The 16,461-nt window shown below is 34.7% G+C and overlaps 1 protein-coding gene across 1 annotated transcript in view; it reads left to right on the top strand.

Annotated features, from left to right (window-relative positions):
- The window catches only part of LOC136039819 (proton channel OtopLc-like), a 97,325-nt gene that overhangs the window by 48,365 nt on the left and 32,499 nt on the right, over nt 1-16,461 (top strand). The window contains exon 5 of the mRNA XM_065723726.1: nt 10,243-10,428. Coding sequence (XP_065579798.1) covers nt 10,243-10,428 — 186 coding nt within the window. The remainder of the gene's footprint in view (nt 1-10,242; nt 10,429-16,461) is intronic.

Raw genomic sequence — 16,461 nt, 5'->3', positions numbered from 1 at the left:
TTAGCTTTTTTAGTTATTTATTAGTTTTTAGTTTTTTTTTAGTTTTTGCCTTGTTTTAGTTTTTTCAGTTTTTTTTAGTTTTTAGTTTTTTACCTTTTTTTAGTTTTTTTTAGTTTTTTAGCTTTTTTAGTTTTTTTTTTCTTTTTAGTTTTTTTTGTAGTTTTTACCTTTTTTAGTTTTTTTTCTTCTTTTGTATTAGTGTGAAATAATTCAGACGTCATATGCGGACAAACACGACGTCACTCGACAGACAGACAGACAGACATAACCCACAAACAACTTATTTTATATATATATTTATTCATATTTTTTTAGTTTTCTTTTTCTCTTTTATTTTTCAGTTTTTTCCTTTTTTTTAGTTTTTTTCTTTTTTAGTTTTTAGTTTTTTTTAGTTTTTTACCTTTTTTTAGTTTTTTTTTAGTTTTTTTAGTTTTTTAGCTTTTTTAGTTTTTTTATTAGTTTTTATTTTTTTGTAGTTTTTGCCTTTTTTTATTTTTTTCAGTTTTTTTTTAGTTATTAGATTTCTACCTTTTTTAGTTTTTTTTTAGTTTTTTAGCTTTTTTAGTTTTTTTTTTCTTTTTAGTTTTTTTTTGTAGTTTTTACCTTTTTTAGTTTTTTTCTTCTTTTGTATTAGTGTGAAATAATTCAGACGTCATATGCGAACAAACATGACGTCACCTGATCCACAGATCCACACACAGACAACTTATTTTTATATATATAGATTAAAATTTTTAAAAAGTATTTCTTCAGTCTTTTCAATTAAATTCTCATCCTCTATATTTACCTTTTCGTAAACATTAGTTGTGCATAACTCACTTTTTAAGATATCACAATACAGCTTCTGACAAATTATGGCAAAATTATTATTAGCTTTATCCACTGGCACAATTACAAATTCATTCTTTAGATTAGCAATTGCTTGTTTAATCTTCGCATTATAAAATAATGATTTAGTGTTACTATTTTTGAAGTTAGAATATATTTTATTTCTTATTCTACTAATAATTAAATTCTTCCAACTTTGAAAACTCTCTTTATTTTTATTCTCTTTCTTACACCACTTATCAATAAATAAATCAAAATCATTTTCCAAGCCATCATGAACACTCGATGGTTTCAGATGATGAGAAAGACGGAAATTAGCCCCTTTATTCATTATAATTTGAAGATCATCTTGCTTTATTATTGATATGTCCCCTGTTTTACAAACTGGTTTCCAATTTATATCACTATCTAGTCTTTTTAGTATTAAATTATAATTGAAAATAATTTGCCCAATAGTTTTTGAAAATTTATAAGTTAAAACTGGACTATCATTATAATTCAAATTACTAGGAAGGGCCTGTTTCACATGCCGCTGATTTAAAATTGCTGGTAAATTAATATCTTAAATCTGCTTACAAGTAAAATTAATAGGTAAATATAATCTGTTATCCTTATTACTAATCTTACCGAACTTTTTCTTTTTTGAAATAAATTTCATTTCAGTTAGAATGCAAATTGTATCACATATTACTTTGAAATTATAATCAAGAGCTGTATTATTCTTAACAATCCAGAAAAGTTTGATTAAATTCCTCTTGGATAAATTATTTAGACATTTTATTACAGAAATCATACCCCTAGATTCAAGTAGCTGGCATAGATCTTTAGAAAGCATATGTACATCTAATTCATTTTTTCTATTATTTTTCCTATGTCCTCTCGATCGTTTTTTACGTTTAGTAGGACAAGTAAAAGAAGGATGGTCCATAAAACCATCAATACATTTAACAACAACATGAGACATGTCACCATATTTTGCTACACGATCATTTAGCCCAAAAGGATAAGCTGTACCAAGAGTATGTATCCAGAAATCCTCCTGTTTACGTAGTCTATTATTCTTCTCTTCTTTATTTAAATTTTCTAATTCTAAATTTTCTAAAATTGTGACAGTTATATCTGATATGGAACATTTACCATTATTACAATGTTGAACTAGATAGTTATTAGTTTTTTCATTATTAACTGTTGTCTTATGTCCAGAAAATCTTTTATATATATTATTAGTTGTTTCCCCCACATATTGTAGGCAGCATTTATTACATTCTAATAGGTAAATTACATTGGTTGTTCTACAATTAACATTACCACGTAACTTGCATGCAAAATTTTTATTATACAATGTACTCTTAACAGAAGTCCGTGGGACAAAATGATCTTAGCAAAGAAAACAACGACTTTTACACTTACTAACTTTCAAAAAATCGTTCCGAGTTCCGAGGCTAATATTTGTGTTTTGTTGCATAAAAAATTATTGAAAATAAATCCAAAACAAACCAACATCCAAATCAAAATCCAACAATCAGAGTCCAAAAAACATGCCAAGGTCAATAGGTCAATAAATACATAAACAAAAACATGAAAGAACATGAAATTTGCATAAGTGCCATCTCACCAATAATTAACAATATCAGGTTAAAAACCTGGACCAGGGTAAAGGTCTGTCGGGGAGAAAACTAAAAAAAAAATTTTCTCCACGAGCACTGGATCCATCCTGGAATAATATCATGAAAAGAGAAATCACAAATGCAACAGCAGAAACACAAAAAAAGAGAGAGATAGAAGGAGAAAAGGAAGACTGTTTTCCTAAATTAGTGATTAATATAGACCAGCACTTAAATTAGGCCTTAACCCTACTCATCCATACAATCACATAGGTCAAACAGCATAGCCGCACACAATCAACCATAAAGAATAATCCATGGACAGGCAGTCATGTCGTCAATAAGTATAAGTCGTCATTTACCAAACAATAGAAAAAATAATATAGACAAATAATTCAGAGGCAACACCCAACATAAGGGCTCATCAGGAGAATACACTGGCCTATACAGGGTTTCGCCACTCTAAATTCTCTACCCAGCACAGTGTTGTGGCTACCAAAGAATATCCATGGCATCCCCGCGTCAGGTATCACCCCCAAAATACATGCCTATGAAAGAAAAAAAACAGCAAATGTAAAACAACCAAGTAAAACCAAAACAAGCTTATCCTGTTAATATATCCCTCCCTTTAGCAACAATAGGTAAACTAAATATTATAAATTTTACCAAATCACAAATATTAACACATTGCAAAAAACCTGAATGAGCTAAACAATTATGGGATTCATCTTTACCATGTGGCTAATTTTTAAGAAAATCCGCTCAATTAGAAACACAATTCAAAATAAATGGCGCTGCGACAACATTTCTCGAACCTCCGAAATTAGTGTAAAATTTTTTTAAGTATTTCCAGATAATTCTTTTGATATTTATTTAAAAGCTCGTTATAATGAAAACTAAATTTTTTAAATTGCCAAGTTAATTTATTTGCAGAAAAACCTCTTGATATCAATTTTTGGCTTAAGACTTTACATCTATTTTTATAATCAATATAATTACTACAAATCCTTGCATAACGAAGTAACTGTGAGAAAAACGCCGAATATGTGATATTTGAGTGTATATTACTTTCAGGGAATGGGAAACTAATCAATTCAAGATCAAAATCATCCGTTTTATTATACATTTTAAAACTTAATTTATTATTATCACAAATATTAATATTTAAATCTAAGAAATGATCTTCATGACCAGCGTCATGACTAGGCTCAAGAATAAGCTCTGATGGATATATATTTTTAGAAATATCAATGAAATCCTTACAATTTAAGACCAAAATATCATCTAAATATCTTTTATTATTTGACAAAGCATGTTTTAAATTAATTGGTTTATTCTTATCCATCATATATTTATATTCTAGGTGACTTAAAAACAAGTCAGCTATAAATGGGCTGGCATTCCCCCCCCCATGGGAATTCCCACAATTTGCTTGTACAAATCACCCCCAAATCTTATATAAGTATTGTATAAAACAAATTCCAATAACTCAAAAATCATATCCAAGCTATAACATCTCAAGTTAACTGTAGTATTAAAGCAATTTGTCCATATAGCTTTTTTATTATAAATGTCTATTTTTAAGAACCTTTTACTAGATAAGAAGAAAGATTTCTTGATAACAGTTTTTAAATTATCAAACACTACACTAAGTGATAAATTAGTATACATTGTCGCAAAATCGAAAGACTCAATCCTTTTAGCTGAAACCACTGTTAAAGAATCTATCACCTGCAGTGAAATATTAACACTCCAATATGGATTAAAATTCGAAAATTTTTTAATACCAGAACAATAGGTTTTAAGTTTATTTACAATTTCCTTTAAAATTAAAGAAAGGTCAGTAGCAGCAATGCGGGTTGGACATTTAGCTGCTCCAGCAATAAACCGTGGTTTAGGGGGATTCTTATGAAATTATATATATATATATATATATATATATATATATATATATATATATATATATATATATATATATATATATATATATATATATATATATATATATATATATATATATATATATATATATATATACATATATATATATATATATGTTTGGAATAACATATAAAACTCTGTACCTGTTTGGAATAAATAACGAGTGAAATACTTTTGAACTTGTAATTGAAACTTGTTCGATAAATTTATAAACTTGTATACGATTACGGCTCAAGGATTATTTATGGATTGTGGCTGTGAGTTAGTATTCAGCACTACTATCATCTGAGTCGTGCATTGAAATATTCGGATTACTTGCAAATCACTGGATTACTAGCCCCACTCAAAGATAAGTTATTATTTATTCTCATTGCATTCATTTAGCCAGTGCGGATCATTTCATAATTGTGCTTATTGAGAACTTCTCTGTGGATATACCTTTTTCACTTAATTGTTTTTGGACTGATGCCGAGCCGTGAGTGAAATTTGCTTATCATGGACAATTGGAATACCAGTACGCTTTATTATTGCCCAGTTTTGAATTTTGCTCAGCACAATCTCGATGAGGGGTTGGACCATCAGTCTATTGTGAAATACGCTAGTGATTTTTTCCCGTATGAAGATGTTCTTGGAGCTAAGAAACTTTTATATAGCAATTGCTTCCCAGATGAGCCTATACCTCGTCGTTCGGGACCCAGTGCTAAGAATAGTTCATTGTCGGACATTATCGCTACTCTTTCCCGCTGCTCTGCAGAAAATATTGATATTCCAGAGTTCGTGATCAAATCCCCCTCTGAAGTCCCTAGCATTCCGGCGTCAGCTTATTCTATCCTTACCGCCAAAGTCAACCAGTGCCTTGATCAGTTAAAATCGCTTGCTCACCTCAATAGTCCAACAACGTCTATTAATAGTTCTTTGGTCTCAGATAGTAAGGGTACCAATCACAAACCCTCGTACGCCGTTGTTCTTAAATATCCGCCTCCAGAACTAAGAGACCCCGTTTCTCGCAAGGAAAAGCTTGATTCTTTCGCCGGACATGACGGTATTGTGTCGGTAAAGTCCGATCCGGTAAGGAAAAGATGGGTTGTTGTTACGCGGGATAAAGTTTCCGCCAATTCTCTTGCCGCATCTGCTGTTGCGAGCTATCCAAATATTCTTGCTAAAGTGATTGATCGCAAACCTCTTGGAGTAAGTAGGGGACTTCCCGACAGTGTTTCTAGCAGTATACTCATCTCCGTTATTCCTGGTCTTGTTGAGGCCAGCCAGATCGGCTCTTCTCATACATTCCGTTTAGAGTTCCTTGATTCCGCTGCACTAAAATCTGCCATCGCTACAGGTCTGCGCTTGGGTTACGAGTCTTTTAAAATATCGGAATACAAAGAATTGCCCAGACGGTGTCTTAGATGCCAAAGTATCCATCATTCGTTAGCTCACTGCCCATGTGCCCCGAATGAGATGAAGTGCTCTAAATGTTCTGGATGCCATTCCAATATTAAAAACAATCCTTGCTTAGAGGCTCCGAAATGTGCCAACTGCGGCGAAGCTCATGTTTCCTATAGTATGAATTGCCCAGTGATAAAACGCGCTCTGAACTCTGCTCCAAAATGAACCAAGCCACTATTTTAAGTTTTGCTTCTCTTAATATTAACGGCACAAAAGACAAAGACTTGTTAATTAATGAATTAATAGTCCATGACATAGTGTTCTTGCAAGAACATCTTTTGACCAAATCAAACGTTTCTAGCCTTAAGCGATCTTCTGTCCACCATTTCTTTTCGCAAGAGGCCAAGCAAACTAGAGGCCGCCCTTCCGGTGGCCTAGCAATTTTTTTCCGTTCCCCATCAAAGCCCTCTGTGATTCATTGTGATAATAACATCTTAGCAATTCAATGTGACAGTACCGCCTTTATAAACGTTTACTTACCTTGCGATCGACGTTCTATAGCATCGTTCACATCTTTCGCTAAATGTTGCTCCAGTTTAAAGTCTCTACTCGAAAGTCTACGTTTGAAAGACCTAAATTGGGTTTTAGCTGGTGACCTTAACTGTGACATTCTTGGTACCTCCGATAGATCAATCCTCTTGCTAGAATCACTTCCTAGCATATATCACGTCGCAGTTAAGAGCCTCCCATTCACGTATATTCATAACAGAGGCTGTTCAAAATCGAACCTGGATCACGTGATCTCTTCCAGTTCCAGCTTAATATCATCGATTGTCAGGGTGGACGAAGAGAAGATTGACGACGATCACCTTATTCTTAGCTGTAATTTGTCCTGTGAGCTATCTGGCAAAATACTTTCGGCTCAGCCGAAGTGGCATATGAAGTTGAATTGGGATCGTGCTAATGTCCCACTATACCTTGCTAGGCTAACTGCTTTACTCTCGACCATAAAAGTGCCATATCACCTGCTGCAAACGTCAGTTTCCTCGCCTTCAAGTACAGTTGACCTAAATTTCTATTATTGTCAAATCGTCCATTGCCTTAAATCAGCTTCCAAAGCTGCAGTGCCTGTGGATAAAGTTAGGATTGGTACAAGAAAGCCTAATTGGAACGTTGATCCTGAAGTAATACGTGCTAAGCAAAAAGCCAAATTTTGGCTACGTATGTGGATATCATGTGACCGACCATCTTCCGGAGCTGTTTTCTCTGTGAAACAAAAGTGTAAACTTGAATATAAGGCCAGTTTGAAGAGGGCACGCTTGAATGCATGGCCAGGTCCCACCGATAAGGCCTCCTGGAATAAGGTTATTAATAGTGAGAAATGTTCCCCATCTACCCTATCTTGTCTCCAGCTAGCTAATTTTGTTGATCATTATAAGCGTGTGTTCAGTGTATTTAATAGTTTTCTTCAGTCTTTTTATTATAAGTTGCTTAAACCGCTTTTACCATACCGTCTCCTGCAGGCTCATGTCCAGCCTGTAGCAATATCTGAAATTTGCCGGGCTTTAAGAAAAATTAAGCGTTCAAATAGCCTTGATGGTGACGGCCTTTCTTACCGATTTTTTGCTTATGATTGTCCTGCTCTACTTAACCATTTACAAATATTTTTCCAGTCTTGCTTAGCACAGTCGCTTGTTCCTGATAGTTTCCTTTGTGGCCGTGTAACGTCTATTCAAAAGCGAGGCAAGGACCCCACGTCATGTATGAATTATCGTCCCATTACAGTATCGTGTTTCTTAAGTAAGTTGCTTGAACATTTGTTACTACCAGAAATTGAGTCGAATTGTGATTTTACGCCTTTTCAATTTGGTTTTCGGAAAAGTTTCGGTTGCTCCCATGCACATCATGTTTTAAGCCGACTCATGAAAGATGCCGTAAAAGCTAAAATGTCTTTATACTGTCTTACTGTTGATATTTCTGGAGCTTTCGACAATATTGTGCACTCTCATGCTCTATTTTCCCTTGCGTCTTCAGGTGTTAATCCTTCCGTACTAAGTTTATTGTCTTCTTGGTATTAAAAGTCTAAAATTCAAGTTACCTGGAATGGCCAAATATCTGACCCGGTAAAATTAATAAGGGAGTTCGGCAAGGTGCCGTATTGTCTCCTAGTATATTTAAATGCGTGCTTGCATCGTGCCTGCGTCCCCTTAGAAGTACTGTTTTTTACGGTAATACTGGTTTGTCTTCTATTGCATATGCAGATGACGTTCTTCTTGTTGCTCGGACTCGCCGTGGACTGCTTTCTAATTTTACTATATTAACCAATGAACTATCCAAGATTGGACTGTCAGTTAATGCGTCTAAATGCGAGTTTATTTGTTTTAATAGCCCTTATGCGGTCGCTCCATTCGTTACTGGGACTGCAGTTCTACCATGTTCTTCTTTAGTTAGTTGGCTTGGTCTGTGTTTCGACCCAACACTTTCCGCTACCTGTTCATCCCTAGTGAATCAAGCCGTGAAAAACCTACGCGTCGCTTACGGAAAAATATCCCCAAACAAAAGCCGTTATAACCGCAACGGTTTGTGCATGATTTATAACGCTTATTGCGCCCCTGTGCTTTTGTTTTTATCAGGCATGGCTCATCTATTTCGTAAGAAAGATCGACATACTCTACGTACGGCTTATTTCAGATATTGCAAATTCCTCCTCCGGCTTCCTAGATGGCACCGAAACAAAAAAATAATTGCTCGATTTGGTTTAGTAGATGTTCCTTCTCGGATTCGGTCTTCCAGTGATGATTTATGTAAAAAGACTGTCAACTTTATTCACGTTTATGACCCTCTGCAGCCTTTTTTCCATATTGATGCTGGTTGATTAATCCATATTGTCTTTTGTTAGTTTCAATTTTGTATTTCTTCGCTGTTTATCGTATTTGTTTTTGTTTATTTATTCATAATACTCCGTACTTTGTGTTTTTTATACTTTACGGGTAATAAAGTTCATTCATTCATTCATTCATTCATTCATATATATATATATATATATATATATATATATATATATATATATATATATATATATATATATATATTTATATATATATATATATATATATATATATATATATATATATATATATATATATATATATATATTCACAGGTGGGACACAGGGACATTACTACAATGGCGCGTAACTAATATGGCGCGTAATGACTTACGCGTGCGGGGGGGCTTGGGGGCGTGAAGCGCCCCCACTAACTAGTTGTTGGGGTTGCGCGAAGGCCTCTCTCAACAGCTAGTTGTTTCATAAAGGTATAGAGTGTTCATATCTCTACAACAAATTTCCATAAGCCATAGACGGGAAGATGTGGGGTAAAAACAAGACTTTTCGTCATATGGAAAGAAAAATACCATGTATATAGATGTAACACTCAATCTGGGAATGATCCGCGAATGATTCTGTTTTGAAAGAGTCCATATATACAGGGTTGGTGGCACAGGCACTTGGGGCTCATCCACAGCCCTCAAACTACGTGGCTAGTAAGTCTTGCCATGAGTCTAGAATCTTCAACAATTGTAATGCTCTCCTTTCAAATAAATGTAGCTATGACGAAAGAATAAAAGTTTGAGCATACGGGTGCTGGGAATTATATCCCAAACGGTCCCGAATAATGCCGATTCTAAAAATGTTCAATTGTCTTTATAGATGGGGTTGGATGAGAGATGATGTCCAGTTCCACATGACATCCTCTAGCTGTTTAGATTATCAATTCTGACATCATTTTAATTTCAAAAAATACCTAGATATCTATTATAATGCTAGATATATCTATAAGCAAATATATATAGACGGGTTGGGTCGAGGAATGATCCAAAGGTCACGGATTATTCCCTATTCGATTTCTGAATTCTGATCCAAAAGATTTGTTAAGTATTTACATGGACTGGTATTAATGAAATGATTGAATGATCGATGATTGAGATGGATGTTTCATAATTATGGGCATTAGATATCAGCATTCACGATCGATTGAGACTTCGACTAACTTTTTGGGAATATCTGTTCAATATTGATGAGACTTCAAAAAAATATGTAGGAGGCAAATTACTTCTAAGCCTGTGCTATTCATAGACTGTGATGTCAAACAGGGCCCTGATATTTCTCCCGAGAATGTTTTCCTTCGAGGACACAGTCAAATTTTTGGGGAGATTCTAATAACAAAGAAATTATAAGCCTTTATGTTGGAGAATTTTTATCTAAATATTTAGGGAGATATGGTCCCCCATACATATCGTTTTTGGCTACGTTACTGGTTGATTTCTGATCATTTTTCTCAGAGGGTAAATCAATTCATCCAGTTTCCTCTTATGCTCGAAAATAAAATCATATCATCTTGTTTTAACTAATTATATTCACAAGAAAACTTTTTAAAATTTTACGAAAAAAATGACAGGTCAAATATAAATTTTCATTCTATTATAGGCGGAATAATCAAAACTCGAGCACGGAATTTGACAGAGTCATATGATGTCAGCCCTACCCCAACCAAGGAAGATGGAGAAGAAGGCGAGAAAAATGCCTTTATTTTAAACGAGGACAGGCTTGATAAGATCTGGGAGCAAGATTCATCTCATTACGGATCCTTTTACTTGAGAATTGGTGCTGTAGGTATGTTACCGTTGATTTACAGGTTCAATCGGAAAAGTTTCGTACTATACAGTGCTAAATTTATTTGTTTGTCTGTTATGCATACCAAAGCGAATAGACAAATAGGACTTTAACATGGGAGATTTAAATCTTACTGACATGAGGAAGCAAAAGAGGGATTAAGGACAAATTTCACCTTTATGGGACTTGAATCATAACCTATATTATTTTTCTCTGGGATAGTGGCTATTCAGTCTACTTTGCACAAAGTGAATCTACCAATTGATCCCTTGCAAAACCATTTTCTTTAATGGTGTTGAAACCCTTCTTTTGCGGCAGGAAATACGGGGAAGATTCACAAAATGGCCCAGAGGGGATGAGAGGGAGTTTTGTTTTTCTGTTTCAATTTGACTTGACCAATAGTATAATTAAGTCAGTTACAATCAACGGCTTTGATTCTCAGCTCGTAATACCTTTTTTTTTAAATTGCGTTTAAATTACTCAACGGCCGATTTCGAAACTAAAATGACTTGAGATATATCTCTATATATAGACGTTTTGTTTTCTTACGCTAGTTTTATCCAACTTCATTGTTAGTTTGTAAAGTTAAATGCTAGAAGGGAGTATTTTTGACCTCCCATCCCTGCAAAAACGAGTTGTTCTTTATTTCACGCTATATAATATCTCACTGCTTCAGTTTATTTTAAATTTAATTGACGTTTTATTTGTTATTTTTTATTTGTGGGGTTCTGCTAAGAAGTTGGAAGTGCTAAGAAATTCTACAGACTTCTGCGTTTGTATGGCAGTAATTTATTAATAACAACGAAAGGTCGACAGAATTTTGTTTCGCAATAGGGGTAATTCATTTAAAGAAGAAAGTTGGCGGTGTCCGTGTACTTGAGTAGGATCGTCATAAGGCTTTCAAAATGATACATAGCCTTTTCAAAATGGCTTTCAAAATGATACAATTCTCCTTTCTTCCTTTAACGATTTAAATGGACGGCTGCTCCCTCAAGACACAGATGTTATTAAACTTCTTCGATATACACATGTATGTTGCGGAAAAAGGAATGTTTCCTAAGAGATGCAAGTGTCTGTTACGTCATAGGGAATACTTTCTAAAAGACCTATCTCTTTTAGGTAATTATGTGTTAATTACGTAATCGTTACTTTCTAAAAAAAACTACGAAGGCCAGGCCTTCCTCACTCCAGAATTAACGTGGTTGTTACGTAATAGAAAGTCTTTAAAAACCTTCAGGGCTTCTTTACTTCAGAATTTTCTTGGTTTTTATGATTAAAAACCTTCAGGGCCCCCACCAAATCTAGATTTCCTTTTAAGTACCTTCAGGTACGACCCCTCAAGTAAGGGCCTAGGTCTTTATCACCCCAATATATTAATGCACTTCCACCATTTCGTGTTAGCAAATTCTCTGCCATTTTCTATGAGCAGAAAAGTTAGACAGACTGTTGACTTTATGCAACAAAGGTTTCCCGTTATTTCTTGGGAAATAAAAATATCATCCACTACTATTCTAACTGACTTCTTTCATTGTCCCTTGGCAATTTGTCCATTGTCCCTATTCAAGAATAATTCCATAAACAGAGATACAGGTGAATTTGGATTGAACTCAATTTATGATAATTTACTGAGGTCAAATAAAGTAAATATCACCTCACCTAAGAGCTATGACCTCTGTCCACGTAATATGTCAGATAATTCTAATGAGCCGGAACAAAAAGGTCAAAAAGATTTGGCTCGGCTGTTGCATTGAAAAAAATAAGAGCAATAAACTATATGTAATTAGTTTATTAGGTAAAAATTGTGTTTATTTTTATTCATGTCTTTTAGTTTTACTGCTAATGATGAACACTGTATATGTGTTCGAAATATCCAGTTAAATAATTTTATATCTATTTACTGTCAATAAAAAGGTATCATCCCTATTTTGAACTGTTTTACTTTTGTCATGGAAAGGCAGTGGGGTCTTCGAAGTTATCTATGTCCCTTGGGGGTATAAAAATGGCTATTAGAAAAGAAATTCATTAGTCTTACATAAAATTTTAAACGTTACACACCAAAGCTTTAAAAAAAGGATACGTCTCAAAGATATGAACAGGTAAGCCTAGCTTTCTATATACTCCACCAACTAAATTTGAGCTGGTATAATTGACTATGTATCAGATAAACATATACCCCCCCCCCCCTTTCTGCTATTGTACAATTCTCACAATGAGAGAGCAATCTTATTTTCTTGCAAAATAGCTGGGTTAAACCGTTAACTATGTAAAGGCTTCTTTTCCAACAAACATAGGCTATTGAATAGAAGTGAGCATCCCGTTGTCTTCTAAATTAATGCGCTCAAGCAGATTATAAATAATTACCATAGGATAGGTATCAAACATACTGTTAAATAATTACTGAAAAAGCCAAATAATTACGATAGGATAGGTATCAAACATACCTTTAAATAATTACTGGAAAAGACTCGCTTATATATAGTGGCAAGGAGCTATATAAACATATATATATGTATATATATTTATATATATATATATATATATATATATATATATATATATATATATATATATATATATATATATATATATATATATATATATATATATATATATATATATATATATATATATATATATATATATATATATATATATATATATATATATATATATATATATATATATATATATATATATATATATATATATATATATATATATATATATATATATATATATATATATATATATATATATATATATATATATATATATATATATATATGTATATATTAATATATATATATATATATACTAGCTGTTGGTTGGTTGTCATTTGTGTCCCGGTGTCCCGGTCTGTAATTTCGTCAGTCGACAATCATGACGTGAGTCGACAAACAACTTCATGACGACATAATGCTCGATCCTTATAATGACGTCAGTCGACAAACATGACATCAGTCGACTCGACAAAAATGACATCAGTCGACAGTCGACAAACATGACTTCAGTACAAAAACAGCTTATTTTCATATATATAGATATATATACATATTAGCTGTTGGGATGGCGCTTCTCGCCCCCGGTGTCCCCGTTGTAGCTGTGTCCCGGTCGTCATTTATATTCCCTGTGTTCCCGTCGTCATTTATTTCCCGGTTTTCCACGGGAAAAACAATCCGTATTCAGATATATACCTCATTATTCTAATGATTGCCCTTGAGCTTTGTTGATGGTGATTGCTAATCGAACATTCACTGTGTCCCGGTCGTCATTTATATATCCCCCCTGTGCCCCCGGTGTCCCCATTGTAGTTGCGTCCTTGTGTCCCGGTCGTCATTTATATTCCCTGTGTTCTGGTCGTTATTTGTGTCCCGGTGTCCCAGGCTTTAATTTCTCTTTGAGTGTCCAGGTCGTCATTTATATTCACTGTGTCCCGGTGTCTCGGTCTGTAATTTCGTCAGTCAACAAACATGACGTGAGTCGACAAACAACTTCATAACTGCATAATGCTCAATCCTTATAATGACGTCAGTCGACAAACATGCATGATGTCAGTCAACACACAACACACAAACAACTTATTTATATATATATATATATATATATATATATATATATATATATATATATATATATATATATATATATATATATATATCATCGGCTCTTCTGATAATTGAATGAAAGGGGTTCTTATCATGTGGTTAATTTGAACACTCTTATATTGCCAGGGCGATTCACAATAAAGATGCTTTTTCTATTCAATTTTATTGACTTATATTCTTACTAAATCTTTGATTTTCGAGGGAGTGGAGCTAGTTATAATCTCTTTCTCATATGAAAATTTGTGGTTAAATCTTATTTAAGAAAGTTTAAACTCTTCTTGGAGTATAGAGGTTACACATCATTTGCTAATGTTCACTCCCTAGTCCCGTATAATCACGATATTTTTTTACATGTAGGGACTCGTTTAGCTGGGGGAACAATAGTGTTGAAAACTTTGCATTCTAAGGAGAGAGTGTTGAAGGTCCTTAGATTAATATTTGTTTTCAGTATAATAACGGGCCCTTGTCCCCTAGATTATTATTCTTTTCACAGCTTAAATCATAAATGCCTCAAGAGACGAAAATTTTTATTTTTTTTCAAGGCTGCCAATGATAATATCCCAGGATCAAGAACCTGCGGACTGATGTCTTTTGGGAAGAAGAAGAAGCACCAATGGATGTCAATACCCCCAAACAAGTTTTTGAGACTCTTTAGAAAATCATAATAGCTGAAAAGTATAAAGGGCATCTTACGTGGTAATCCCTGGCCATTAAGTTTATAACTGGTTGTCTGAAGGCTAAGGACTCGAAGGGTCAATAACGGAGTTCATGTACGGTCACTAAATTCTTAACTGGTAGCGAGGTGTCAATACATCCGAAGCGTCACTTTGGTGACCCATTTCTGATCATTAAATCTTTGGGTGGTTGTGTGGTCTCAATACATTCAAAGTGTCACTTTGGTGTGCCCTCTATGATCATTACACCAATAGGTACTAATGAGGTCCTTCAAGCTCTGGACACTAATTCGAAAGTGTTCTTTTTTCTTTCAGCCAAGCATAAATTCTTTCACAGGATGAAATCAAAAGTGTTTCAGTGAGCTATTAGGCTCTTATTATTTTTTTGGTTCATATATCAGCGTTACCATCGGATTTCCATGAAAATTATGTACGGCCCAAGTAGAAAGGGAACCTGAGGGGGTTTAAGTGCGGGATGAACGCGGTTAGTTTCACTCCCTGTATGTTTGATTTAGATGTGTTTGTGAGGGAACTTTGCCTCGATAAAAACTATGAATGGGCTGATCAGATACCAGCAAGCAAGATTGAGATTGTGCCTACCCCGCAAAGTGATAAGGGGAAGCAAGACAATGTGGAAGCAGTTCGCTCCTTGTATTGCCTGATTTGTATCTAGCTGATACCGCTTTGCGAAATATTTACGTTTTTAGAGCTTAGTATGGAGATCCGTGCAATACTCTTACAAGTGGTAGTATTCATACGGATTGAGGAGACATAGCACACTCCTATGTCAGCAGGAATAGGACACTTCTCGAAAAACACAATTGGGAGGTGGAAGGTGGCGTCAGCGTGATAGTATTTACCGCACAAAAAAATTTTAAATGAAAAGACGGGTGATACTCCTATTACCTGCAAACGGAGATGTGGACGCTTCACCTTGACTTAAATTTTTGAGGGTCGATTGGATTGGGTGGGTAGGATTTTTAATAGGGTAGAAAATCATCATGAAAATTGTTGTTTTATTTAAAGAAGACTATCTGTTGAGGTGACGCTTCGAACCACCCCAACACCCGGGCACTTCGCGCCCCCCCCCTCAAGCCCCCCGTTCGCGTAAGTCATTACGTGCCATATTAGTTACGCGCCATTGTAGTTGTGGCGCCATATATATATACTAGCTGTTGGGGCGCCACTCCAACACCTAGTTTGTGGGGGCGCTTTGCGCCCCCTAATCCCCCCTCCCCGCGTGTGTAAGTCGTTACGCGCCATATTAGTTACGCGCCATTGTAGTTGTGTCCCTGTGTACCACCTATGAATATAGATAGATTTATATTTGTGTTTCGAACTAGGTAAAACTTGCGAATATACAACATTCTTGGCTTTCCCATTGTCTGTGCATATACAAAGCCTTATGTACTTATAATGACGTCATATGCAAACGCCACCCCCCAGCCCCCCCGCGCGCCTAAGTATATATCTGTTTTTAACTACGTAAAACTTGCGAATATACAACATTCTTCGATGTCCCATTGTCTGTGCATATAAATAGATTGTCAGGTTTACCGACTCCTGAACATGCAACATAAAATTGTCCATGGGAAATACAATCCGTATTCAGATCTATACCTGATTATTCTAATGATTGCCCTTGAGCTTTGTTGATGGTGATTGCTAATCGAACATTCCCTGTGTCCCCATCGTCATTTATATATACCCTTGTGCCCCCGGCATCCCCCTTGTAGTTGTGTCCCTGTGTCCCG

This window comes from Artemia franciscana, chromosome 20 (assembly GCF_032884065.1).
Source record: "Artemia franciscana chromosome 20, ASM3288406v1, whole genome shotgun sequence".
Taxonomy (NCBI): domain Eukaryota; kingdom Metazoa; phylum Arthropoda; class Branchiopoda; order Anostraca; family Artemiidae; genus Artemia; species Artemia franciscana.
The sequence above is the reverse complement of the archived record's forward strand: the minus strand, read 5'-3'. Positions and strand labels throughout refer to the sequence as shown.